Here is a 27,136-nt window from a genome sequence, read left to right as displayed (position 1 = left end):
GTGGGTTTTTTTTAAATGTTTATTCCACAAAGATAATTACTATTGACATTCTACATAAATTATGTTTAAATATAATATAAATCCTAAAATACACAAGAAACTCTTATATCATTTAGAGCATCATCATGTTCTTGCCTCAGGATACCAGACTAGGTAGGAAAAAAGTTAGATATAAAGTAAAAACAGCTAAAGAAGTATTACCGGTAAATTCTACCAAGCATGTAAGGAAGAAATAATACTAACTCTACACAACTTCTTCCAGAAGACTAGAGGAAAGAACGCTTTCCATCTCATATTAAGCCAAAGACATAACAAGAAAACCATAGCCTGATATCCTTCATGAACACTGATACAAAAAATTATTGAAATTTTAGCAAATTGAGTCCAACAATACATAAAAAGGGTAATACTTCACCCAAGTTTTACTTGGTACAAACTCCAAGTGGAGTTTATCACAGGAAGGAAAGGTTGGTTTTAACACCAGAAAATCAATCAAGGTTATTCACCATATTAACAGACTAAAAAAGAAAAAAAAAAAAAAAAAAATGAATGTCTCAGACACAGGGATGAAATAATGCTGCAGAGTGAAAGAAATCAGACCAAAAGAAGAGTATACACTCCATGATTCCATTATGAAATTCTAGAAAATGTAGGGAAGGGGCCAACGAGAAGGGAAAGAGAGAATAAAGGAGGCAGGGAGGGATCACACAGGAGCACAGGAAACCTGTAGTGATAGTGGATGTGGTCAATATGCTGATTGCACCAAGTGTTTCATCGGTATATACATATGTCAAAATTCATCAAATTGTACACTTTAGATATGTACAGTTTATTGTAGGTCGGTTATACCTCAATAAAGCTACACACACACACACACACACACACACACACACACAGAGCATGTTCTTTATACATATATATCCTGGGAGTGGGGGAGAATAATCTACCAATTTGTTAGGGAATTTACCAAAGTGAAGTAGTTAAATTTCACTCAAGATGAGGAGTACCTGGCTGGCTCAGTGGGAAGAGTATGCAACTCTCCATCTAAGGGTCATGAATTCAAGCCCCACGTTGGGTGTGGAGGCTCCTTAAAAAAAATTTTTTTAATTAAAAAAAAAAAACATGATAATGCAAGTATATATTGCTGATAGCAAGAATTGCAGGGACGCCTGGGTGGCTCAGTCACTTGAGTGTCGGACTCTTGGTTTTGGCACAGGTCTCATGGTTTGTGGATTTGAGCACAGAGCCTGCTTGGGATTCTGTCTCTCCCTCTCTCTGCCCCTCCCCTGTTCATGCTCTCTCTGTCCCAAATTAAATAAACTTAATTTTTTTTTAAACTAGAAGAAAACCTGGAGAAAAATCATTCTTAAAGGCATCAGAACTCAGCAAAGATAGAAAGGGATAGTCTCTTTTAATAATCTAATGTGGATCCAGGTTTTGTATTTTTGTAGTTTTCCAGGAAGTAAATATCAGGTTAAGACAAAGCAGTCAGAATATCATAAATTCCCATGAAGTGTTACTTTCAAAATTTTTCTTACACACACATGTAGTCTTTTACAAAATGGAATCATTCTACCTAATTCCAAACATGCCTATGCTCTTCCCTCTCCCTCTTAATATTGATATTTTTGGTTAACAAAGATAAATCATTATTTTTTTAAGGTTTATTTATTCTGAGAAAGATGAAGAGCTCATGCGCAAGTGGTGGGGGGGATGGGGGGGAGAAGAGGGAAAGAGAGAATCCCAACTGGGGCTCGATCCCATGAACCATAAGACCATGACCTGAGCTGAGATCAAGATCTGACACTTAACCAACTGAGCCACCCAGGCGCCCCTATAAATCATTATTTTTAATGGCTGTACACTGTCCTTCTGGATGAATGTATCCATATTTATTTAACCATGTATCTATTGACTGATATTTATTTCATTCATTTTTTAAAAATTGACAATGCTGTTGTTTTTTTTAATTGACAATGCTGTGATGAACATCCACTTTGACACACCTTTGCATGCCTGATCCAATATTATTTTAGGATATTGATATGCAATTTTTAAGTTAAAGTCTTGACTCCAGAATTTCAATACCTACTGATCTCCAGAAAAGTTCTGTGAATTTGTATTTCCACTAATAATAATGCTAATGGATAGTATCTGTTTCCTCATAGTCTCTCCAGTGACAAGTATAAGCGGTATCTTTAATAGACTCTGCAATCTGATACAATTTTTCTATTTCATTCTTTTAGTTTGTATCTTTAATAAACTCTGCAATCTGATACAATTTTTTCTATTTCATTCTTTTAGTTTGCTTTATTATTAGTGAGATCAAATCTCTCATCATGTATAGCAAATACTAGATGTAATAAAATTCTAGTGTGGTAATGCTATTGGAATAAACAGATCAACTGAACAGTAGAGTTCAGAACCATATTAGCACAAACAGAATCTAAGTAAATTACTACTGCTGTATAGTTTTAGTACCAGGTAGGGTAGTTTTAGTGCATTATTTTTCTTATTATATTTTTATGTTCACTCTTCTTTGTTCTTTCAGATAAACATATTCATTTTGTCAAGCTCTAAGACAAAAATTATTGTGATTTTGGCAGAAACTAACAAACCTACAAATGAGTATCAGAATGACTATTGTGTTTAGCCATTATGTTCATACCAAGCCAATGACTTGGTATATCTCTCCTTTTAGAATTATCAGTTCTACTACCCGATAATATGCAATTTCTAAAAATATCTTTTAACCACTGTTTCTTATATACAGGAACACTACTGATATTATATATTTACTTTATATCCCCCCACTTTATTTAACTGATCATTCTAATAGTTTTTCAGTTGATGACTTTAGTTTTTAGGTATACAAGGATCCTATATGCAAATGGTTACTTTGATAAATTATTTTTTCCAAAATTAATAACCCTTATGGCTTTCTATATTACTGCAACGGTCAGAAGTTCTAATCAAAGTTTTGTTCCTGATTTTAGTAAGAATTCCTAAAATAATTCACTCTTCAGAAAAGGTTGGCTGTTTGAAATACTGTATTTTATTGAATGTAAGATGTCACATCTATAAGACACAATTATTTTATCTATCAACAAGAAAACACTGCCAGGTAAATTATGACACAGCTATAAGATGCATCCTGATTTTATACATACTAAGATATGAAGCAGTGTGCATATTAAAATCAAAATACAGCTGGAACACCTGGGTGGCTCAGTTAGTTAAGCAACAGAGATTTCAGCTCAGGTCAAGATCTCATGGTTCATGAGATTAAGCTCCACTTTTGGCTCTGTGCTGATAGCATAGAGCCTGCTTGGGATTCTCTCTCTCTGCCTCTCCCCTGCTCGTACTCTCTCTCTCTCTCTCTCTCTCTCTCTCTCAAAATAAATAAATAAACACTTAAAAAAAAAGAATAAAAATACAGTAAATACTGGGCACTCTATATTACATTTAGGAAGGTTTCTAATTCTCTTCTTGCTATGTTGAAATTGTTTAATGTTTATGAAGATCTCAGGCAGCCATCTGGTTAAAGAAAATTTTAAATAATTGAGGTTTTGTTTGAGTTTAATCTCTTATGAATTTCATTAGATCATTAATCCAATGGACAAATATTTAGAATGGCCTACCAGGAGGGAGGTACTAAGTTATAAATAGTGTGCAAAAAGATATATAGTTCCTGTGATTATGTAGCTTTTAAATTTATTGGGCCATGATAAAACAAAATGACATATACAATTTCCTTTTTAATTCTGAGGTTTTTCTTTGTGGCCCACTTGTCACATCATCATTTTTGGTAAATGTTCCTGGATCACATGTATTAAGAACTGGTTTGTGAGCTTACCCCAAGTTCCTGGCACATACAAAGAGTTCATACATATTTGTATTTTGCAGTGTTAGGTTCCTGAAGAGAATGTCAGATTTATTTCTTAATAAACCGAGTGCCATATAAATGGGAAACAGTGAGTATTATAAGAACTCAAAGATACAAGTTCGAACAAAATGCTCAAAGAAAGTTACTAAAGTATGAGATTTGTTTTGAGATGGGTTTGGAAGAATGGGCAGGAATTCCCTGGGAAGCAAAGGAATATATATATAGATAGAGAGAGAGAGACAGAGAAAGAGGGAGACCAAAGTAATTTAAAATCTTAATTTAAGGTCTCAAGGAAACGACACAGAATGACCCGAGTGCATGCTTAATTTAAAACAAATTGTTTAAAAATCTTCAGTTTCTATTTTTGCAATATACACATACATTGCAAATATATTATTGCAAATATATGTATTTTCAATATGTATATTTGCAAATATATATTTGCAATATATGTATATTTGCAATATATACATTGCAAATATATATTTGTAATATATATTTTTGCTATATATATATTGCAAGTATATATATTTGCAATATATATTTTTTTGCTAAGATTTTTAAACAATTTGTTTTAAATTAAGCATGCACTCGGGTCATTCGTTGTCATTTCCTTGAGACCTTAAATTAAGATTTTAAATTACTCTGCATTTCTTCTTAATAGAATGAACAAGATTTGGACTGGTGGAGAAGAGTTGGAAAGGGCATTTATGATGTAGTAGGGTCTCAGGAAACCAATGTGTTGACCACGACTAAGCGAAGCAGCAAGTGATGTCGGAGTCTGCAAGCTGTTTATTCCAAAGCTTCAAAACACGGGGCCAAACCATGCCTCATAACAGTTGCCTTTGGCCTTGGCGAGAGTGGGGCCCTCTCCATCCCTCGCCTCTGGCCCACAACAGCGGGCCCGGCTCGCTCTCACCTGAGCCTGTATGTAGAGGGAGACGCAGTCGTGCGACAGCCGGTACTTGCGCAGCAGCCTCAGGCATTTCACCAGATGCTCCTCCCCCGCCGACAGCTCCTCGGTGTCGATGTGGTTCACCCCGAGATGGAACTCAATCACCGCCAGCCTCACTGCCCCCTGGGCGATGGGCCCCTCGGCCTCCACCGCTTCAGCCGGCAGCCCCAGGGCGTGGTCCCCTGCGCCCACGCCGTCATCGGTCTGAGGCCGCTCATCCTCGTCCTCAGGCGCGGGGCCCAACAGCGCCTTGACCTCTTCCAGCAGTGCTCGGGCGCCGTATTTGGACTTGTACGGTTCCTTCTCGGGGTTTTTATGCAATTCCACCCGCGACAAAGCCAGCGCGGCCTGGAATTTCTCACGAATCTCGGCCCACGGAGCACTCGCCATAGCGGCCTCTACGGCCTGGGCGTCCTCGATGGATGTTTGCAATCGGACTCCCGCCTTCTTTCTGCTTTGCGACACTTCACTTACGGCCCCCGACAGATCCGACACAGCAGAACCGTAACCAATGAGGTCCTCCAGAGGAACCGCAATATGCTCTGCAGTGACCAACGGAAAGGCGTAGTAGGCACCACAGCAACCGTTGTCGTAGAAACGAAGCTGTCAATGAGGGCAGCCACACCTCCAGCCCTACCCTCTGCGGTGGTGGATTCTCTCGCGTGACCCCGTGAAGTTCTACCTGCATGTAAGTATCGGCTGACTTTAACATGACACATGGAAATAGTGTTTAGAAACATAGCTAACTACTCTCGTTAGTTGGTATACACTGAATGACAGAAACCTTTTGATATTAGTGTATAACCCAACCCATGACTGGACGAAAATGTAACAAGGATTCGTTTATTATTAACGTGTAGCTTCTTGAGTGAAAGATAGCTTTCACTATGTAAAAAGAACTCAATGATCGACCAATATTTTCCCTTCAGCCCTGAAGTACAGGCTGGAGGTATGTGTGCAACTTCCCAAAGTAACACAGAAGTCCCAGAGCTGTGGCAAACCACCTGAGGCGTGGCTTTTTCCATTACACACCTTCGTAAATTATGAAGTCAAATGCGAAGGCTGGGTGGAAAGGGCGGGGCAGAGGTTTTAACTATTAGGCGCTTGATAGCTATGTGCGCTTTGAGATATATAAAGGAGGACCGATTTTAGAAGCTCATAGACATAATTTGATTCTCAGATCTTCTAATTGATAAGTTAACTTCTCTAAGCTTCAGGTTTCTCACAGTAAAACATAAGTGATAATAATATTACTTAGCTCTACAGAATTATCCTAAGGACGAATGTTAGTGTTCCCCCGGGACTCCTTCCTAAACGTTGTCCCAGGGAGATCTTATGCATTTCCACCGTTTCTATCACATGTCCTGTTTACTTCCAAAACTTGGTCTCCAGGCCAGATGACTCTCTGGAGCTCCAGACTGTAATATCCATCTCCCAACTGGAACCACCACACCTAAATGTTCCACTAGGGATGCCTGGGTGGCTCATTCTGTTAAGCATTGGACTTTCAGCTCAGGTCATGATCTGATGGTTCCGGAGTTGGAGCCCCTCATTTTGCTCTGCCCGGATAGCTCCAAGTCTGCTTCGGATTCTGTCTCCCTCTCTCTCTCTCTCTGCCCCTGCCCTGCTCAAGGTCGCTCTTAAAACTCAATAAATATTTTAAAAAATAGTGACTGTTCCACTGTATGTTGAAATTGGAAACCATTCTTTTCCTCTTTACCTGCCCCCTCCCTCCCACAACACATTAGCTGTTATGTTCTACATCTCAGTGAATGACACCACTATAGGAGCTGCTGATTCCTTGCATTCACTCTCTCCTCTCATCCTTAAATGCAAAAACCAAGTACTGGCCAATCCACCTCCTAAATAGCTTACATCTGTTTACTTCTCATCTCCAGTAGTTTAGACCAACCACCATCTGAATTACTTTTAATAGGTAACCTTGCTGCCAGTCTGGTTTCCTACCAGTGCATTTTCCACAACACTTCAAATGACTCATTCACTCATTCAATAAATATTTAAAGTTGTCTGTTAATTTGCCAGTTAATAGGCCCTGAGAATTCAGCAGTTAAAAACAGACAAAGATCTCTGCCCCAGTATAGGGAAAGACATTAAATATGTCAAAAAAAATTATATAGTAATGTCAGAGGAAGTATGGGATGGAAATAAAACAAAAGAGGAGATAAGGAGTGTTAGCAGGTGAAGCAAGGTTGCTATTTTTAAACAGGAAATGCCCTTTTTGAGGACTGTCAAATATTTGAGTAAAGATCTGAAGGTAAGAGAGTAAGCCATGAAGACATTAGGGGAAGTATATCCCAGACAGAGGAATAGCAAATATGAAAGCTTTGACACAGGAGTGTGCCTAGTGTGTTCAAAGAACAAGGAGACCTCTTGCCTGGAACAGAGAGAATGGAGAGGGCAGTAGGAGAGGAAATCAGAGAAGTAATGTGGGCCCTATTATTTAGGGTTCATAAGGCCATTTATAGGGACTTTGGATATTTTGAGTGAGGTGGGAGCCATTGGATGCTTTTGAGGAGTGACAGACAAAATCTGATTTATGGGATTATTCTTTTTAAATGTTTATTTTGAGAGAGAGTGCGAGCATGAGTGGGGGAGAGACAGAGAGAGAGAGAATCCTAAGGCTCCAAACTGTCAGCGTTGAGCCCACCTTGGAGCTTGATTTCACAAACTGTGGGATCATGACCTGAGCCAAAATTAAGAGTCCAATGCTCAACAACTGAGCCACCCAGCACCCTAGAGGATTATTCTCAAGACAACTGAAGGGGGAACAGAGAAAAAGCAGGGAGACTGGTGAAGAAACTACTGTAATAATCATAGTAGGTGCTCAGTACCTATCTGTTCATGAATAGGAAAGTGATTGGAGGGGCACCTGGGTAGTTCAGTCAGTTAAACGTTGGACTTCGGCTCAGGTCATGACCTCACAGGTCATGAGTTCGAGCCCCACATCAGGCTCTGCACTGACAGCTTGGAGCATGCTTGGATCCTCTGTCTCCTTCCCTTTCTGTCCCTTCCCCACTTGCACTCGCACACTTCCTCTCTCAAAAATCAACATTAAAAAAAAAAAAAAGGAAAGCAATTGGCATGGTTAATAATAGTAGCTAATCACTCCCTATGAGCCAAATAGCATTCTATATATTAAAATCATCTAATCCTCAAAACTAATATTGCACTGTATGTTAACTAGCTGGAATTTAAATAAAAACTGGAAAACAAATCATCTAATCCTCAGAACAACTCTGTGAGATACTATTATTATTCCCATCCTGAAAAGCAAGAATCGAGGCCCAAGAGATTAATAATTTACCAAATATATATAGAGATAGGTAATAACTTACCATATATATAAGTAGGCAGTTTTGCTCCAGAGCCCACACTTATTATTTTTTTTTTTTTTTAAGAGAGAGAGATAGCAAGCACACAGGAACCAGTGGGAGAGGGGTGGGTACATAGAACTGTAAACAGGTTCCACACCCAGGGTGGGGCTTGACCTCACAACCCTGAGGTCATGACCTGAGCTGAAATCAAAAGTCAGATGCTTAACCCACTAAGCCACCCAGGTGCCCCTTAAAATCAAGGGGTTGGGAAGGCCATGCTCCCTCCAATATTTCTTTAAGTAGGTACCACACCTGGCGCAGAGCCCAACAGGGGCTAGAACTCCTAATTCTAACTCTGAGATCAAGAACTGAGGTGAAGCATGGGACACTTGACCAACTGACCTACCCAGGCACCCCTCCAGAGCCCACATTCTTCAATTAGTATGCTATACTGCCCTAGTAGGAGCTCAATAAATAACCCTCCAACACATGGTGCTGACCTCTAAAACATCTAACTGGAACAACACCCAGATGAAAACTAAAATGGAGATTTTTGGAAAATCCTTACACAGCTGCAGTAAAAAACACAAACGTGAGACTAGGAAACTTGCAATAGAAGAATTCTGGCTGCCATTTGGGGAGCATATTTCCTTTCTTGGCCTTCTTTTTATATCTAATTATCAACTTACATTAAATACAGGGGGGAAAGGAACTTGTTAAATGACAGATGCGTCAGCAAAATTCAGTGTGGCAGAATCTATAGAACAAATGGCCTGGTTTCTTCAAAAAATAAGTTGCAGGGCAGGAATTTGACAATATATAATAAAACTACATACAAAATACAATTTCAAAACTATGTATGTACTTACCTTTTGGCCCAGCCATCCCATTTCCAGGAATATATACTGAAGACAGAACTCCAACAGTATGAAAATACTATACACCAGGTTCCTCACTGCAGCATTGTTAACTACAAAATACTGCAAATAATCTATGTGCCCATACATTAAGAGTAAGAAAATGGTCGAATAAACTATGATACTCCACACAATGGAGTACAATGCAGTTATGAAACAAAAAAGTGATTTCTATGAACTGATGTAGTGATTTCCAGGATATGCCATTAAGAAAAAAAAAAAGCAAAGTGCCTAAAAGTATCTATAGAATGCCCTTCCTATTGATACCCTGGTTTTGATCTTTGTACTATGGTTATGTAAAATGTTAACATTGGAGGAAACAATTATTTTAAGGAATAAATGAAATAATCTGTCCTTTTTTTTTAATACTTTTTTTTAATGTTTATTTTTCAGAGAGACAGAAAGACACAGAGTGTGAGCAGTGGAGGGGCAGAAAGAGAGGAAGGCACAGAATCCAAAGCAGGCTCCAGGCTCTGAGCCATCAGCACAGAGCCCAATGCAGGGCTTGATCTCACAAACCATGAGATCATGACCTGAGCCAAAGTCATACACTTAACGGACTGAGCCACCTAGGCGCCCCCAATCTGTCCTTTATATGTTAATATTCCTTAGGATTGCTTCCTAAGCTTTGTCCCAGAGAGATCTTCTGCATTTCCAGGTAATAGACAAATAGGCAAAGATTTATACAAGGACATTAATTTTATTTAGAATATTGAAAAATTGGGGCGCCTGGGTGGCTCAGTCGGTTAAGTGGCCAACTTCGGCTCAGGTCATGATCTCACAGTCCGTGAGTTCGAGCCCCGCGTCGGGCTCTGTGCTGACAGCTCAGAGCCTGGAGCCTGTTTCAGATTCTGTGTCTCCCTCTCGCTGACCCTCCCCTGTTCATGCTCTCTGTGTCTCAAAAGTAAATAAAACGTTAAAAAAAAAAATTTAGAATACTGAAAAATTATAAACAACATGGCCATCTAGAGTCCTGGTTAAATAAATATATATTGACATATCCATTCTATACTACATGCCATGTAGTCATCAAAAATGCAAGACTGAGAGGTACCTGGGTGGCTCAGTCGGTTAAGTGTCTGACTTTGGCTCATCAGGTCATGATCTTGAGTTCAAGCCCCACATCAGGCTCTGTGCGAACAGCTCAGAGCCTGGAGCCTGCTTCAGATTCTGTGTCTCTCCCTCTCTCTCTCTGCCCCTCCTCTCCTCGTGCTCCATCAAAAATAAACATTAAAAAAAAGAAAGATTGGATGGCTCAGTCTGTTAAGCAACTGACTCTTAATTTCAGCTCAGGTCACAATCTCATAGTTTGTGAGATCAAATCCCACATTGGGCTCTGCACTGGTAGTTCAGAGCCTGTTTGGGATTCTCTCTCTCTCCCTCTCTTGTCCCTATTATGCTTGCATGCACGGGTGCGCTCTCTTTCAAAATAAATAAACGTTAAAAACAATATTGTAAAATCTGTACTTACAGAGAAGCATGCACACGTTGAGGGAAAAAAGCAATTCACAAAGCTGAATTATTCAAATCTCGTAAATAAATTGTTGCAAGAGATGCTCACAAAAAGGTTATGGAGTGACTATTATTTTTTCTATGTTTGGATTTTTTCACCCACAATTTATTACTTTTAAAATAAAAATTTCATGCTATTCTCATTTTTAGGAAAAAAGCCACCAAAAACTTAAATAGTAAATACTAGAATTTTTATTCTGGCATAAAGCAGTATTTTATACATTAACTTACAGCATTTTATGTACAATTGTAAAGAAACTGCTGCACAGATAACTCCAATGTAAAAATGGCTTGTATTTTAAAAGTTCATTGAGTCTGATACATTGGAAAATATTTTCTCTGTAGAAAATAGTAAAAACTGTAACATTTCCCAGCCTAACAAGCCCATTGAAATCAAACAGCTGAATTATATATTTACAAATACGGTTTGAATTCTGGGATCCAGGAGAAACTTTAGCTTCATTTGTTGAAAACAGCCATGTTTTCCATAAAATTAAGTTGTGTCAAGTGCAATTCCCACTAAATTTCCCCCTTACTCTTGATTTATGCCTGATTATTTTTCTGTGGGCTAATCCACATCAAGGTTTTAACTGCTCTTCCCTAAAGGACAGGTACTGTGTCCTTTGAATCTGCTTGATTAAATACTTTGGTTGTTATTAAAATATGCTCAGTAATTTGAGCAAAATTAAAATCTAATAAATTATAATCTACAAGACACATGAGTTGTCTGTTATCAAACACCTTCTCCTGTGGCTTGATGGAAGCCATGAGGAATGGGAGGAAAATGGTAAAATTGACAAGAGGATCAAGAAATAAAAGCCAAGATAATTGCTGAGAACACAGAGACATCCAGTTAGGACTGAAGGACAGACCTGAAGTCCAAACAGAGAAAGGACACATTGCCTCAAGCATCAAAGAGTTGAGCTGGCGGGGTACCTGGGTGGCTCAGTCGGTTAAACTTCCGACTTTGACTCAGGTCATGATCTTGTGGTCCCTGAGTTCGAGCCCTGTGCCAGGCTCTGTGCTGACAGCTCAGAGCCTGGAGCCTGCTATTCTGTGTCTCCCTCTCTGCCCCCTCCCTGCTCATGCTCTCTCTCTGTCTCTCAAAAATAAATAAATGTTAAAACTTTTTTTTTTTTAATTTCATTTAAAGAGTTGAGCTGGCTATCTGAACCCCTTACTGCAAGATGACAGAGTCAAATGCAGTTGGATAAAGAGATCTGATGGAGCAAAAGAAACCAGGGCTTAGAAAGACTTCAATTGTTCAAAAATAATCAAATGAAAACAAGACAGGCCATGTATTTTAACTTCTCCTATCAGAGTTTATTCCCTGAGAGTCCCAGTCCAGAATTTCTAGGAATTAAGGCAGGAAAACAATGCCACTCTTAAGCTCCTGCACCATCCAGAAAGTTTCCCAAAGAAGTAATATTTGAGAACTCAGAGTTACCTGACCAGGGGCTATATAAAATTTGTCAGTTCCCTCAAAGCTACAACCAAAAATAACCACACAGAGATTATCTTAAAAGAAAGTCTTAAGCAGCTAAAACCTTTCAATGGAATAGCAGTCTAACAGGAATAGATCCTATACTGTGACTATAGGAACTAGGCCTCTGAGAAACCATTGGATCATTCTACCTCAAACTCCAGTTTACCCATTAGAAGTCAATTTCTAGAAACATTAATGACCTGTTGTTTACCATGAAAAGAATGCTTTTCATGTATTTTCACTTGCTCCTTTCTTTGCTCTTGAGATGAATGTTTCTTTCTCACATGTAAAAAATATTTTCAGTGGATTTCCTGACTCTTGTCATCAATGCAAATCTCTGCCCCCCACTCCCTTAATTCCTTCTTGGTAAATAATGTTAATCTTCCAACAGGAAGTGGAGTACATTATCATCAAGCACCTATTATTCAGCCTCCTTACTTACAAAGAAAGTTACAGGGCCACCTTATACATTTGGAATTCCTTAAAGACACTTGTTTTTTATTAAAATACTTCTTTATATATACATAAATAGATAAAATCCGTGAAGAATTCCTGAAGCATGAATTCAGCTTACATTGAAGAGTTAAAAATGTATCAAAATGTACATAATGATGGCTAATCTACATAATGTCTCCCATCAAATTTATCACTGTTCTTCAAATCTAGAGCACATGCTGGCATAAAATGTATTGCATCCCAGCAATTTTGAAATATTGCTTCAAAACACTGCTCAGTACTATTTCTCAGAGGACATGTTACAGGACCACGTGAGTCACTGTTAGGCAGGTGGCTGAAGAATGCCAATTACAGGTAAGCCTCGACTGCTCAGAGTGCCTCTCCAGAGACAGCTGCATTCCCCATAGGTACTCAGGGAAGGACACTATTTAAATACAGAGACCCCTCAACTTGAAAAGTATGGGCAAACACATGCTTGACTTGGTCTTATAACCTACAGACAATGCATCAGAATAAAAATATTACGAATTCATACATCTTTTCAAAAGAGAAACCTAATACAGAAACAGCAATAGTTACAAGTGATAATCATCAGATGGAAATAATTTCCATGAAGCTTGTCTCTCTGGGAGAGATGGGGACAAGGCAAGTGGTCAAGAAGGAAACACATGTGCTTTTAACTTCATAGGAAAATCAGTGTTCAGTTCCATGTTGCCGTATGAATCCTCTATTTGAAATTACTGCCCAAATGCTTTACTGAAACTCCGCTTCTGGCCTTTGTTTTGGAATCTGTTACTTTTGTTGCCACCTCCTGATCGCTGTCCTCTGAAGCTTCGATTTCCTTCCCGTTGTCCCCTGAAGCTTCTGTTTCCTTCTCGCTGTCCCCTGAAGCTTCGACTGCCTTCCCGCTGTCCCCTGAAGCCTCGATATCCTTCCCGTGGTCCTTCTAGCTCTGGTTGCTCCGTGGCCACAGATAGCTGCCAGCGACGTGAATCATGCCATTTCTCCTGTGGAGAGATAGTATTATTTTACCTGCTCTGATTTTTATTGAACTTGATTTTTTTTTTTTAATTTTTTTTTTCAACGTTTATTTATTTTTGGGACAGAGAGAGACAGAGCATGAACGGGGGAGGGGCAGAGAGAGAGGGAGACACAGAATCGGAAACAGGCTCCAGGCTCTGAGCCATCAGCCCAGAGCCTGACGCGGGGCTCGAACTCACGGACCGCGAGATCGTGACCTGGCTGAAGTCGGACGCTTAACCGACTGCGCCACCCAGGCGCCCCTGAACTTGATTTTAAAAAGCATGAGAAAGACAGTATTTTTGCCCTTTCTCTAAAGAAAAACCAGATTGATAACCTAAGTGTTTAAAATTTAAAAGGTCACTGGTTAGGGGCACCTGGGTAGCTCAATCAGTTAAGCATCCAATTCTTGATTTCGGCTCAGGTCATGCTCTTGCGGTTTGGGAATTCGAGTCCCGCATCAGGCTGTGAGCTGACAAGCGCGAAGCCTGCTTGGAATTCTCTGTCTCCCTCCCTCTCTGCCCCTTCCCTGCTCTCTTTCTCGCTCTCAAAAATAAATAAGCATCGGGGCGCCTGGGTGGCGCAGTCGGTTAAGCGTCCGACTTCAGCCAGGTCACGATCTCGCAGTCCGTGAGTTCGAGCCCCACGTCAGGCTCTGGGCTGATGGCTCAGAGCCTGGAGCCTGTTTCCGATTCTGTGTCTCCCTCTCTCTCTGCTCCTCCCCCGTTCATGCTCTGTCTCTCTCTGTCCCAAAAATAAATAAACGTTGGAAAAAAAAATAAAAAAAAATAAATAAATAAGCATCAAAAAAAAAGCTTTCTTTAATAAAATAAAAATAAGAATAAATAAAAGGTCACTGGTTAAAAATAACACAACCTTCAGGGTGCCTGGGTGGCTGAGTCAGTTAAGTGTCTGTATCCCCAGCTGTCAGGTAGTAAAACATGCAAATATACCACAAACCCGTATCTCACAGCAGTACTAAATGAAGATAGAGCAATTGAAGATGTCTATGTAAACCCCATACAACATACACAGGAGGAAAAAGCTAGACACTGTTCATAACTCTATAGATAAAGGAAAGAAGGAAAACAGGCTGAATAAGAAAAATATATGAATAAAAAGGCTAGGAGAAAAAAAATACTAAACTTCATTAACTCTTAATTGTCTTTTAGTAAAGGGACTAGAGCTGTTGATTCCTTTTCCATTATTTTGTGTTTTCACTAATGAACGTTTTATAACTTAAATGTTAACTTCAAAATCCAAGAGAAAGAATACCTGTATTTCTGTTACTGCTGCAGTAGGGACATCAAAGCAAACCCCCTGGAAATCAAAACAAATGCCAAGTTAATTCAGCCTTTCACCACAATTGTCAGTGTGCTCCAAAAGACCATATAATATTCAAAATTATATTCACAAACAAACAAAAAAAAAACCTCCAGGTATGAATTTTAGATGGGACTTTCAACCAATGCCAACATATCATACCTCCCAAAAGCACAACAGCAAAAACCCAAGGATACTTTAAAAAGGGAGTCAAAATGATTTAGAACTGGCTAGAGATCATTCTTGGCTATCATACTGCTAATTCCTCAAGTAGCTATTAGCTACATTTTAGAGCTGAAGAAACAGAGGTTTGGAGAGGCTAAGTCAAAGGCCCCCAGCTGGGAAATAGAGCAGGTTTTAAACATCTGTTCAGTATGGCCCCCAAACCAATGGTCTACATTAAAATACACTGCTTTCTGTAAGAAAAAGTGTCTACTACTCAGGATGACCTAACTAAAAGTAGAAAACTAAATGATTTTCCATTGTTAATTTTCTAGGTTTTCACAATTCACCTTGCTCTAATAAAATGGTTTTTATAGCACTTTTGGGGCACCTGGGTGGCTTAGTTGGTTAAGTGCCTGACTCTGGATTTCAGCTGAGGTCACGATGTCACAGGTTTCTGAGTTCCGGCCTCTGTGATGACAGCATGATGCCTGCTTAGGATTCTCTCTCTCTCTCTCTCTCTCTCTCTCTCTCTCTCTCCCCCTCTCCCCCCCTCCCTTCCTTCCCCCCCAGCCCTGCACGCACGCATGCTCTCTCTCACAAAATAAACATTTCTTTTTAAACAAAAAAATATAGGGGCGCCTGGGTGGCGCAGTCGGTTAAGCGTCTGACTTCAGCCAGGTCACAATCTCGTGGTCTGTGAGTTTGAGCCCCGCGTCGGGCTCTGGGCTGATGGCTCAGAGCCTGGAGCCTGTTTCCGATTCTGTGTCTCCCTCTCTCTCTGCCCCTCCCCCGTTCATGCTCTGTCTCTCTCTGTCCCAAAAATAAATAAAAAACGTTGAAAAAAAAAATTAAAAAAAAAAAAAAAACAAAAAAATACAGGCGCCTGGGTGCCTCAGTTGGTTGAGCGTCCAACTTTTGATTCCAGCTCAGGTCACGACCTCACAGTTCATGGGATCGACCCCCACATTGGACTCTGGGCTGACAGCGTGGAGTCTCCTTAGGATTTTCTCTCTCCCTCTCTCTCTGGCCCTCCCCTGCTCTCTCTTTCTGTCTCTAAAAATAAGTAAACTTAAAAATATATATTAAAAATACAAAAATAAACACTTTATAGGACCATAGCAGTGCCATCACCTCCAGTTAAGGAGATCCTATTTCTTGGTTTCCACAAATGTAGTTAGAACCACCCCTGCAACGGACACAGGCATTCCTCTTCCCTAGCTATCTTTAACTGCAACATTTTATGAGGAACACCCCACTTCCACCCAACAACTCACCCAACCATAACCACAGGTCGCATCAGGTACTGATGGATTTTGCCACTTGTGGGGATCATCATCCACAAAATTATTACATATTTAACAGCAGCCACTCACTCAAGTATAAAGATAACTAAAAAATCGTTTTTGCCCTTGAGTACATCATAGGCTTCAAGGCTCTCAGTCAATAAGCAAGCCCAGCAAGATAAAATTTGCCTGAATAAAGGCATGCCCTAAAAACCCTGAAGTATGGATATGGTGCCCCCGACTCTACTGTATGGCCAGGGAAAGCTTCACAGGGAGACTCAAGGTTAAGCCACACCATAAATAACGTGCAGGAAAAAAAAATACTATGAACACCGGGTTGAGCCACTTAGAATGACAGAAAGCAAGGTGTACTTGGCACTGCTAGAGTGGAGGTACTAGCAGTGAGGAGGCAGTAAGGGGAATAGGACCTGCTCGTGAAGACTCATCCGCCACGTGAAAGCTGAGACTGTAACCCATACTGTATGTATGTAACCCATACTTAAGTTCCTTAAGGAGGTAAACACAGACATGCAGCGAGGGGACGATAAACCAGATCTGATTCTCTAAGCAAGTGATCTACAAAGTACAGTCTACGCCCCCCGGGAAACCTGAGATCTTTTGCAGAGGTTCCACAAAGTGAAAACAATTTTCCTAATACTAAAATATGTGTCCTTTCCACTCTCACGCTCTCATAAGCACACAGTGGAGTTTCCCGGACACCATTTACCCATGATGCTACCACAGCTCTGATGGCAAATGGAACGGTATTCTTTGGTTTTCGAATTCCAGTTTTCATTTCTAACACAGTAAACACTAATAGATACAACCCACACAAACAAAAGCTTTTTGGTACTCTCACCATTCATTAAGAATATAAAAGGGTCATGAGACCAAACAGTTTGAGAACTGCTGTGCTGGTCTACCATTAACTGACAGCAAGACTCAGAAGAAAGAACACCAGGTTTGGAAGGCAAGATTTAAAATTTTAGTTTTCGGGGCGCCTGGGTGGCTCAGTTGGTTAAGCGTCCGACTTCACTCAGGTCATGATCTCACAGTTTGTGAGTCCGAGCCCCGCGTCGGGCTCTGTGCTGACAGCTTGGGGCCGGGAGCCTGCTTCGGATTCTGTGTCTCCCTCTCTCTCTGCCCTTCACCCGCTCACACTCCGTGTCTCTCTCTCTCAAAAATAAACAAACATTAAAAAAAATTTTTTTAATTAAAATTTTGGGTTTGGGGGTGCCTGGGTGGCTCAGTCGGTTAAGCGTCTGACTTCGGCTCAGGTCACGATCTCGCGGTCAGTGAGTTCGAGCCCCGCGTCGGGCTCTGTGCTAACGGCTCAGAGCCTGGAGCCTGTTTCAGATTCTGTGTCTCCCTCTCTCTCTGCCCCTCCCCCGTTCATGCTCTGTCTCTCTCTGTCCCAAAAATGAATAAACGTTAAAAATAAAATAAAATAAAAAATAAAAATAAAATTTTGGGTTTGAATTAAAGATTCTGAATTCAATTTTGAATAATTTTATGTTGTTTAATAACCCCATCAGAGTAGAAATGTCAGGGAAGCAGCTGGGACTTCATCTCCGGCACCGCACGCAGATAGTTCAGGCTAAAGATACCAGATGAGGTAGTTGTCCATCACTAAGTGGCAACTGAGGGTCAGGGATGACATCACCTAGCGAAGACTATATACAGAGCAAAAAGATGCACCATCCCCACACAACAGGGAGAAGCCTACATTTGGTGTTTCATTGTCCACATTAAGCTACTGAACCAAAGCAGGGTCACAACATTACTCACCTGCTTTCCTTTGAGAAAAACCATTCCCTTCACTTTGGAATCAATTTCTTCGCCCAGCTGCTCTTTAAGTTCTTTCCAAGCATAACTAATGTTTGGCATTTCAATCGAGCATCGTAAGATCATGGTCACAAAGCCCTTAGAGAAAAAAGGGGAACAAAATTAGTCTCAAAAACAAACCTAACTGATAAAAAAAATTGCCCTCATGTTTCTAAACTATTTCTGGAAAAGTTCCTCCTAAAAGCATACACCACTCTCCCAACACAATCACATAAATTAGTACAAGACTGGGAACTCTGAACAAGACTGACGGTTTGTGCCAATGTTAGTACCCCAGTTGTGACATTATAGTTTTGCAAAATGATACCACTGAGGGAAATTGGACAAAATGTACAAAGGAATCTCTCCGTGTTACCTCTTAAAACTACATGTAAACCTACAACTGTCTCAAAAATTTTAATTAAAAAAAAAAAAGGAAAAAATGCATATACTTTAAGTTTCTAGGCATACTGATCAAATGTATTATATGCTTTTATGTCTTTAGTGGCTGAGGTTTTCTTTGGAGGATTAAAAAAACTGACATACAATTCACATACCATATCGTACACCATTTTAAAGTATACAATTCATGGGTTTTCAGTATATTCACAAGGTTTCAACCATCACCACTAACTAAAATTCCAAAATGTTTTATTACGCAAAAAATAAACCACCTGCCCATTAGCAGTCAATGTCATTGCCCCCAACTGAGACAGTGGAAATGAGTAATCTACTTTCTTTCTCCATGGGATTTGTTTATATATATATATATATATATATATATATATATATATATATATCTACCTTCATACAAAAGTTAAAACAATTGGGACGTCTAACTGAACCCTTTTAAATCCTGCTCAAACTCAAAATTACCCCAAGTGTCAGAGTTCGACAGGAAGCCTTACCGCATCTGAGTTGATCAAAGAGCGCTGGTCTACTGACGTGGCACCTGAAATATGGGCCAGTGCTGCTGCTAAGGCTTCCACGGCTCCCTTCTCCTCTATCAGTTTCTCAGCTGACTGCTTGAAGTGACCAATGGCAGTGGGAGGCACAGAATCCAAAAGCCTATGGTGTGATTGAGTATATTTGTTAGGAGAAAAGAAAGAGCGGACATATTTCATTTTCAAGACAACAGCATCTCAAGATAAATCAGTAACTTCCAAACCAAATCTTTTATATATCTAACACACATCACTTTGATGCAATGTATATGTATAATCACCACATTTCTGTAAAAATAAATCCATTCCTTAGGGTGCCTGGGTGGCTCAGTCAGTTAAGCATCCAACTCTTGATTTCGGGTCAGATAATAATCTCAGTTTGTGAGATCAAGCCCCATGTCGGGCTCTGCACTGACATTGTGGAGCCTGCTTGGGATTCTCTCTCTCCTTGCCCCTCCCCTGCTTATACTCCCTCTCCCTCTCTCAAAAGAGATAAATTAATTAAAAGATAAAAGAAAGAAAGCCATCCCTTTGATTACATCTAATTTGATTTTACTATCAAATTAAAAAAAGTTTCATTCTGGGGCACCTGCGTGGCTCACTTGGTTAAGCATCCGAGTCTTGATTTCTGCTTAGGTCATGATTTCAAGCCCTGTGTCAGGCTCTGCGCTGAGCATGGAGCCTGCTTAAGATTCTCTCTCCTTCTCTCTCTGCCCCTCTCCCCTGCTCGCATGTTCTCTAAAATTAATTAAACAAAGTTTTATCCCAAGGAAATAACAGAACAAATATCAAGATGTTCACCACAGTGTTATGTATGATATAGAAAGAGTATACTGACTTTGGCCTAGGTCTTGATCTCATGGTTTGTGAGTTCAGCCCCACATCCAGCATTATGCTGACAGCTCTGAGCCTGGAGACTGCTTTGGATTCTGGGTCTCCCTCTATCTCTATGCCCCTCCCCTGCTTGGGCACATGGACTCTCTCTTTCACAAAACTAAATATTAAAAAAAACATTTTTTTAAAGGGTACAAAACATGTAAGAAAATGGGACTGATTAAATAAACTATGAGACAGATATAATGGAACTCCATGCTGCTACTGAAAGTGATATTAAAGATGTTGAACATTTCTTTTCTTTTTTAAATTTATTTATTTATTTTCATAGAAAGCATGAGTGGGGGAGGGGCAGAGAAAGAGGGGGAGAGAAAATTCCAAGCCGGCTCCTCACTGTCAGTGCAGAGCCCAATATGGGGCTCAAACCCATGAACTGTGAGATCATGACCCGAGCCAAAGTCCAATGCTTAACTGACTGAGCCACCCAGGTGCCCCTGAACATTTCTTACAATAATAAGCATATGCTACTTTACGGATCAAAAAATACTATAGCTATCTCCATTCTTTTTTTAACTTTTTTTTAATTATTATTTTTTTAACATTTATTTTTGACAGAGAGACAGAGACAGAGAGACAGAGAGAGACAGAGCATGAGCGGGGGAGGGGCAGAGAGAGAGGGAGACACAGAATCAGAAGCAGGCCCCAGGCTCTGAGCTATCAGCACAGAGCCCGACGTGAGGCTCGAACTCACAAACCACGAGTTCGTGACCTGAGCCAAAGTCGGACGCTCAACCGACTGAGCCACCCAGGCACCCCTTTTTTAACTTTTTTTTTTTTTTTTAGTTTTAGAGAGAGGGAGAAAGAGCATGCATGCACCCAAGCAGGGTAGAGGAGAGAAGAGAAGAGAGAGAGAGAATCTTAAACAAGCTCCACACTCAGCATGGAGCCCGATGGGGGGCTCAATCCCAGGACCCTGGGATCACGACCTGAGCAGAAATCATGAGTTAGATGCTCAACCAATTGAGCCACCCAGAGGCCCCTCCGTTCTGCAATAAAAAGGAAAAAAGACTTCTAAGTCAGGTTAAAAATGATAAGGACTTTTTATGAGACTACACACTTGTTAGAGAATCACTATTATCTTGGTGATAATAAATGTCACATCTTCAAAAGGACCCAAATGAACAAGGCCACCCGAGGCAGCCTCTTTCAGCAAGACTGCCCCTTTACAGGACATCTTACATACACCACCAGCTTGTCCTCTTTTCTCCTTCCTGGCCATCTAATCCCAAATTTCCTTAAGTAGTGTCATAGGGAACCCTGTCTACAGAATACTGAAAGTATGCCATGCTAAAAAAAAATTTGAAAATTACTGAGTTAAATTATTTTCATTTGGAGAACTTTCCTGAGCCATTAATTAATATGGTAATACAAAGCATTTCCTTTGATCACAGACTTCTATTTATAAAAAATGTTTACTTATTTGAGAGACAGAGTGCACATGCTCTAAATAAACTCTGAAAAAAAAATTTTTTTAAGTTTTATTTATTCTGAGAGAGAAAAAAAAAAAACAAGAGCAGGGGAAGGTCAAAGGAGAGAAAGAAAGCAGGAGCAGGAGAGAGAGAGGAAAGAGCAAGAATCTCAAGCAGGCTCTGCACCGTTGGCATAGAACCTGATGCAGGGCTTGAACCCACGAACCATGAGATCATGATCTGAGCCGAAGTCAGATGCTCAACCGACTAAGACACCCAGGTGCCCCTCAGATTCAGTGGGTTGTTTTTTTTTTTTTTAAGTTTATTTATTTTTGAAGAAGAGAGAGTGTGTGAGTGGGGGAGGTGTAGAGAGAGAGAGAAGGAGACACAGAATCTGAAGCAGGCTCCAGGCTCTGAGCTGTCAGCACAGAACACAACACAGGGCTCTAATGACCTGAGCTGAAGTCGGACACCCAACTGAGTCACCCAGGCGCCCCCAGATACAGTGGTTCTCTTAAGCAGAGAATGTAGGCCACCATTTGGAAACGTCTGGAAAATAGTCAGGACCTTCTGGTTTTCGTAATGCCAACCCCACTCGCCCCCCAGCATACACCGCATAGCCAGAGATGCTAAACAACTAACTATCCATCAATTTGTAGCACAATCCCACGAAATAATTCTCTTGCCCCCAATGCCAGTAGCACCTCCAGTGACAAACACTGTTAGTTAATCTAATCCTCACCATCTCGGAGTAACTTAAAGAAATAATCAATTCATTCCCACCAGTTGAGGAACTAGATTGATGATGATGTGAAGTATAATCTTGTGACTCAATCTAATCAATCTCCACACGGTAAGTGCCCATACTGTATCTAAGATACGGTTCCTTAAAACGCCCAAGACAAACCAAACTATTAATACTGGTTTCTTCTGGTGAACAGGATTGGGTAGGGATAAATACAAATTAGGACTTTTGTTTTGTAAAATTTTACTTAAGCACAGTCTATTTTTATAACAAATAGGTTGTAAGTTGTCAATACATAAATCCAATAGCCAAATCTAATTTCTGCACAAAGCTAGGCAGTAAATGGAACAAGCACTACAACAGACGTAGCAGTGGGTAGGAAACATACCTGATGGCATCTTTGCTGGAAGCTTTTATTATCTCCGTTGCAGAAGGAACACCTATTCGTTTAAATTTAATTCCCTACAAGAAAAAGAACCATAGTTTAATATACAATATGGCCATCAATTGTTTTCACTGAGATTAAATTCTCTAATTTTTTATATTACCAAACATACTTATTACACATTTAAAAAATAAACTTTTAATTTTAGAATGGTTTTAGGCTTACAGAAAAGTTGCAAATATAGTACCCAGAGTTCCTGTACACTATGCACCGAATTTCCGTATTGTTAGTACTACGGTACATTTGCCACAGGCAAGAAACCAACAGTGCAGCATTACTATTAACTGAATTCCAGAGTTTATTCGAATTTCACTAGTTTTTCTCCAAATACCCTTATTCTGTTCCAGTGACACATTACATTCAGTGATCATATGTTCTTAGTCTCCTCTGATCTCTGGCAGTTTCTGCCTTTCCTGATTTTTCATGACCTTGATAGTTTTAAGGAGTGCTGGCAAAGTATTTTATAGAATTCTGTCCCTCACTGTGAGGCTGCCTCGGGTTATTTGCGTGCTCAAGACTGAGATTATGGATTTGGGGGAAGAAAACCAGAGATGAATGCTGTCTCATCACATCATTCTCAAGGCATATGCTAATCACTGCTGTTAATGACAATCACCCTGGCCGGGGAGTGCTTGCTTTCTGCACTGTAAAGTGCTCCTCTCCTCCATAAGTCTGGATATGGGGAGAGATTAATCTGTCAGAAAAATCAGTCTCCTCTCTCCATTTTAAATTTATCCTTTTGGTTTTAAAGTAATTCCTATAACCCCCTAATCTATGCTTAAATATTTGGGGTGTGTTCATGTTATCATTGTCTGAAAACTGCCTTTCAAACATAAAAATAACCCATGTAATTGTAAATATAAAAATAAAACCACTGCTTTCAAATGCAAACTTATTTCATTCAAAATGGGCTTCATGTTATAGTACAATGTATAAAACAACATGTACCTAACAAGCTTTCAGTTATGGCAACATGCTAGAAATAAAAACTTAAAATTAATAAAAATCGAATAACAACAAACAAAGACTGACTTTAGAATTCAACATTTGCTGAATGAAAAGCTAAGAACATAGTTTTACCGCTTTTTGCTCCACTTGTGCTAACTGATATTCTTCCTTGTGCTGATAAAAGCAGATGCAAATCCCCGTCCTTCCAGCTCTGCCCGTCCTTCCAGAACGATGAATGTAGGATTCCACATCCTATTGAAGTAAGAGACATGAGTGACACTGAACAAAAAGAGACAAAGACCTGAGTGGTCTATGCAGAGGCAAGTGTGGTGGTTTTAATCTACACCCAGAGTGTGTGGTTCTTTAGCACTTCAATTTAAATTAAAGAACTGTGACCATTTTTTAAAAAATCTCTAGAATAGCAGTTCCTATCCTATGGGCAAATCTGAAAAAAGCATCATCTGAATAGTACTGTACTACAGAACCACGTAAGTAATTTCAATCTTCAACTTTGTAGTAACCCACTAAAAAGCTATAAAAAAAAAAAACGTAATGATATATCTTCTTTAACTCAATATATCTAAGTTATATCACTTCAATATACTATCCACATAAAAAAACAGATCACTGAGATATTTTACATTCTTTTTTTTGTATGTCTTCGAAATCCAGAGTACATAATAGAAAGTTTAAAATATAAACAAAACCCCAATGTGTATATTACATTTAGAACACACATGTCGGGGCGCCTGGGTGGCTCAGTTGGTTAAGCGGCCGACTTCGGCTCAGGTCATGATCTTGCGGTCCGTGAGTTCGAGCCCCGCGTCGGGCTCTGTGCTGACAGCTCAGAGCCTGGAGCCTGTTTCAGATTCTGTTGTCTCCCTCTCTCTGACCCTCCCCCGTTCATGCTTTGTCTCTGTCTCAAAAATAAATAAAACATTAAAAAAATTAAAAAAAAAAAAAAAAAAAGAATACACATGTCAATTCAGACTGTTTCCAGTGCTGAACAGCTACACATAGCTGTGGCCATCAAATCGGACAGCACAGTTCTACAGGCTCCCTTAAACAACATGTATGTCACACACTAATCAGACTTCCTTTGTAAGAACTGGTGACTTCACAGTAATCAGGTATTTTTTCTATCATTGTAAAACAACCTTTAATCCGAGGAATCTGCCAATTTGTGGGGGTCCTCACGTTTGAAGTGATGGGAGCAGAGCAGGCTCCTTCAGACCAACTTTTACTTACAGGAAGCACTGTTCATACCACATAACCTGATGCTTCGGCCCCCTCCCTAAGAGGTTCTCATCACCCACAGAGGCTATTAATCACAGGTCTTTTTTCCCTTCTTTATCCTGTAGTTCATGGGTGTATGCTACCCTCACCCCGCCGGAGTCCTACCCATCTTCAAAGCCCAGTTCACAACTGCACTACCTGCATGAGCCAACCAAAATTCCCTTCAACAAGAAACAATCTTTCCAGCCTCTGGCCACTGACCACATTTCCACTCAACTATCAGTTCTGAGAGAAGGACCTCAGAAGAGGTTTGTTTTAAAAATCACCACAGCTTCCTAGCACTCAAAAGAGACAGCTATTACTAACCACATGAAACTAGACCACACAACTTCCAATTTGTTTTAGTATCCTCTCCCCCCAAAAACCAAACCAAACCAAACCAAACCAAACCAAAACAAAACAAAACAAAACAAAACTGTAGTATAGAACACTTACCTTTGGTGGAGAACTCTGTACAACCAGATCAACCTCAGGGATGTCTAACCCACGAGCAGCAACATTGGTTGCAACCAAGACTCCAAAATCACCATTTCTAAAACCTTTCAGAGTGATTTCTCTCTGCTTCTGAGGAATATCTCCATGTAATGACTGGGCATCCTGCCAAAGAAATAAACTGGCATAAGAACACCAGATCCAACAATCCAGCTACTTTTAACACAACAAATGAGGCCTGTAAGGACATTCGGATTTTGGTGATAGTTCTGCTGAAAATAACGTAAAGGGAAAAACATATGCCTTACACGGACAAGCCTCAAATTTTTTCTACTCCTTGGTCGTTAGATCAACTGTGTCCAGCTATATTTACTAGGTAAAAAACACTAGACAGACTGATCAAACCTACTTTGTCAGTGTAACCTTGGGTTTGAGACACTGTTTCCTCATCTGTGAGAGGAGACTGTCAGATCAGGTGAACTCTGAAATGTTAATGGGGTCTATCAGTTGAAAGATGCTTCCTCCCTACAGGAAAAAGGGGGAAGAACCAACCTGCTTTATGGACACATTCTGTGACAACTCCTGGGCTTCTTTCTTGGTCTCGCAGAAGATGATAGTGCGCCCGTGAAAACCACTATATACTCGGATCACATCCCCAATAACTGCTGCCCTCTGAGTCCAGTGGCACTTGATAGCCAGGTGCTTATAGGAGTGGAAAAAAGATCTATTTAGTAAAGCCCACCTGGAACCGGAAATCACCTGCTCAACACCAGCGGTGCTAGAAGCAATTGTTTAATATGGACTAGAGCAGACTGCCGCCACCACTGTGTAGAGAAAAAAACCCAAACTCATTAACACAGAGAGCCATTCCCCTTTCTCCAAAGAGCATCTGGTTCCTCTGTTTTCTGAACTAACAAGGAAAACAAAAGAAGAAATGCCATTCCCTTGATTCCTACAGGAAACCAAGGAATTGACCAGAGAAAAATTTCAGTATTTTTTTTGTCCTTTCACCCACTTAAAACTGCGATTAGTCAGTTAGCGTGTATGTCTATTCCTTGGGTGAAAGGAATTCTAGGTGCTGGGCCCTAAAATGAAAACAGCTTCAAAACAAAGTACTAGATATCTCTGCTGCCCTTGAGTGTTTAAATTCTAGGTGTTGGGGCACCTGGCTGGCTCAATTGGTAGAGCATGCAACTCTTGGGATTATGCGTTTAAGCCCCACATTTTGTGTAGAGACAACTTAAAAACATAATCTTAAAAAAAAAAAAAAAAGTCAATCAATTCTAGTGTAATTTCTTTCTATTTACAAAATTCAGACAGATAGATTCCGAAAGATTTTGAAATCAGAGTACCAGATAATGAAACTTAGAGAACACAGATAACCACACACAACACAAACAGAAATAGATCTTTACTTGGATCCTCACATGGATTTAGTATTTATCTGGAAAAACAGTTTGTATTTTCCAGTCTTAATATTATCAGACAGGGAAAAAATGATATACAAAATTCTAACTGAATAAATCATTTACCTCCACAGTTATTGCCGTTTTCTGAGTCTTTTTACCAATGAGGTCCACCTGTTCATATGTAGATCTCATGTATTTCTTAGCAACGTTATATACCCAATGAGGGCAGGTTGCAGAAAAAAGCAATGTTTGGGGATTGTCTTCCGAATCTTTGGGGGGAAAAAAAGTCAGTATGAATAACCCAAATAAGCCTACACAGTACTCCACCTCACCCAGTTCTTCCCCAATCAACATGCAACAGCAACCGCCTTGAGGCCAAGCCAGGCACTGATGACACAGAAATGAAAGACACAAAGATTCCTAATGGGCAAAGAAATACTTCCTATGTAATT

At 40.0% G+C, this 27,136-nt stretch overlaps 2 protein-coding genes and 1 long non-coding RNA gene across 3 annotated transcripts in view; 1 reads left to right on the top strand and 2 right to left on the bottom strand.

Moving 5' to 3' along the window:
• KIFBP (kinesin family binding protein) overlaps nucleotides 1-5,324 on the bottom strand; it is a 34,065-nt gene extending 28,741 nt beyond the window's left edge. The window contains exon 1 of the mRNA XM_003993997.5: nucleotides 4,806-5,324. Within this exon, the coding sequence (XP_003994046.1) occupies nucleotides 4,806-5,231 (426 nt within the window). The 5' untranslated portion in view covers nucleotides 5,232-5,324. The remainder of the gene's footprint in view (nucleotides 1-4,805) is intronic.
• A 72-nt stretch (nucleotides 5,325-5,396) lies between these two features.
• LOC123380792 lies at nucleotides 5,397-26,814 on the top strand. The gene is made up of 2 exons (XR_006586975.1): nucleotides 5,397-5,529; nucleotides 24,909-26,814. It is a non-coding gene; the product is annotated as an uncharacterized LOC123380792 (long non-coding RNA).
• Nucleotides 10,775-27,136, bottom strand: part of DDX21 (DExD-box helicase 21) — a 28,476-nt gene continuing 12,114 nt past the window's right edge. Inside the window, exons 7-15 of the mRNA XM_003993995.6 lie at nucleotides 26,808-26,953; nucleotides 25,828-25,977; nucleotides 25,279-25,440; nucleotides 23,680-23,799; nucleotides 22,543-22,616; nucleotides 19,071-19,230; nucleotides 18,127-18,261; nucleotides 14,843-14,887; nucleotides 10,775-13,554 (exon numbers count right to left, since the gene is read on the bottom strand). Coding sequence (XP_003994044.4) covers nucleotides 13,285-13,554; nucleotides 14,843-14,887; nucleotides 18,127-18,261; nucleotides 19,071-19,230; nucleotides 22,543-22,616; nucleotides 23,680-23,799; nucleotides 25,279-25,440; nucleotides 25,828-25,977; nucleotides 26,808-26,953 — 1,262 coding nt within the window. The 3' untranslated portion in view covers nucleotides 10,775-13,284. The remainder of the gene's footprint in view (nucleotides 13,555-14,842; nucleotides 14,888-18,126; nucleotides 18,262-19,070; nucleotides 19,231-22,542; nucleotides 22,617-23,679; nucleotides 23,800-25,278; nucleotides 25,441-25,827; nucleotides 25,978-26,807; nucleotides 26,954-27,136) is intronic.

Source organism: Felis catus, chromosome D2 (assembly GCF_018350175.1).
Source record: "Felis catus isolate Fca126 chromosome D2, F.catus_Fca126_mat1.0, whole genome shotgun sequence".
Taxonomy (NCBI): domain Eukaryota; kingdom Metazoa; phylum Chordata; class Mammalia; order Carnivora; family Felidae; genus Felis; species Felis catus.
Note: the sequence above shows the minus strand (reverse complement) of the source record. Positions and strands in the feature narration are given on the sequence as shown.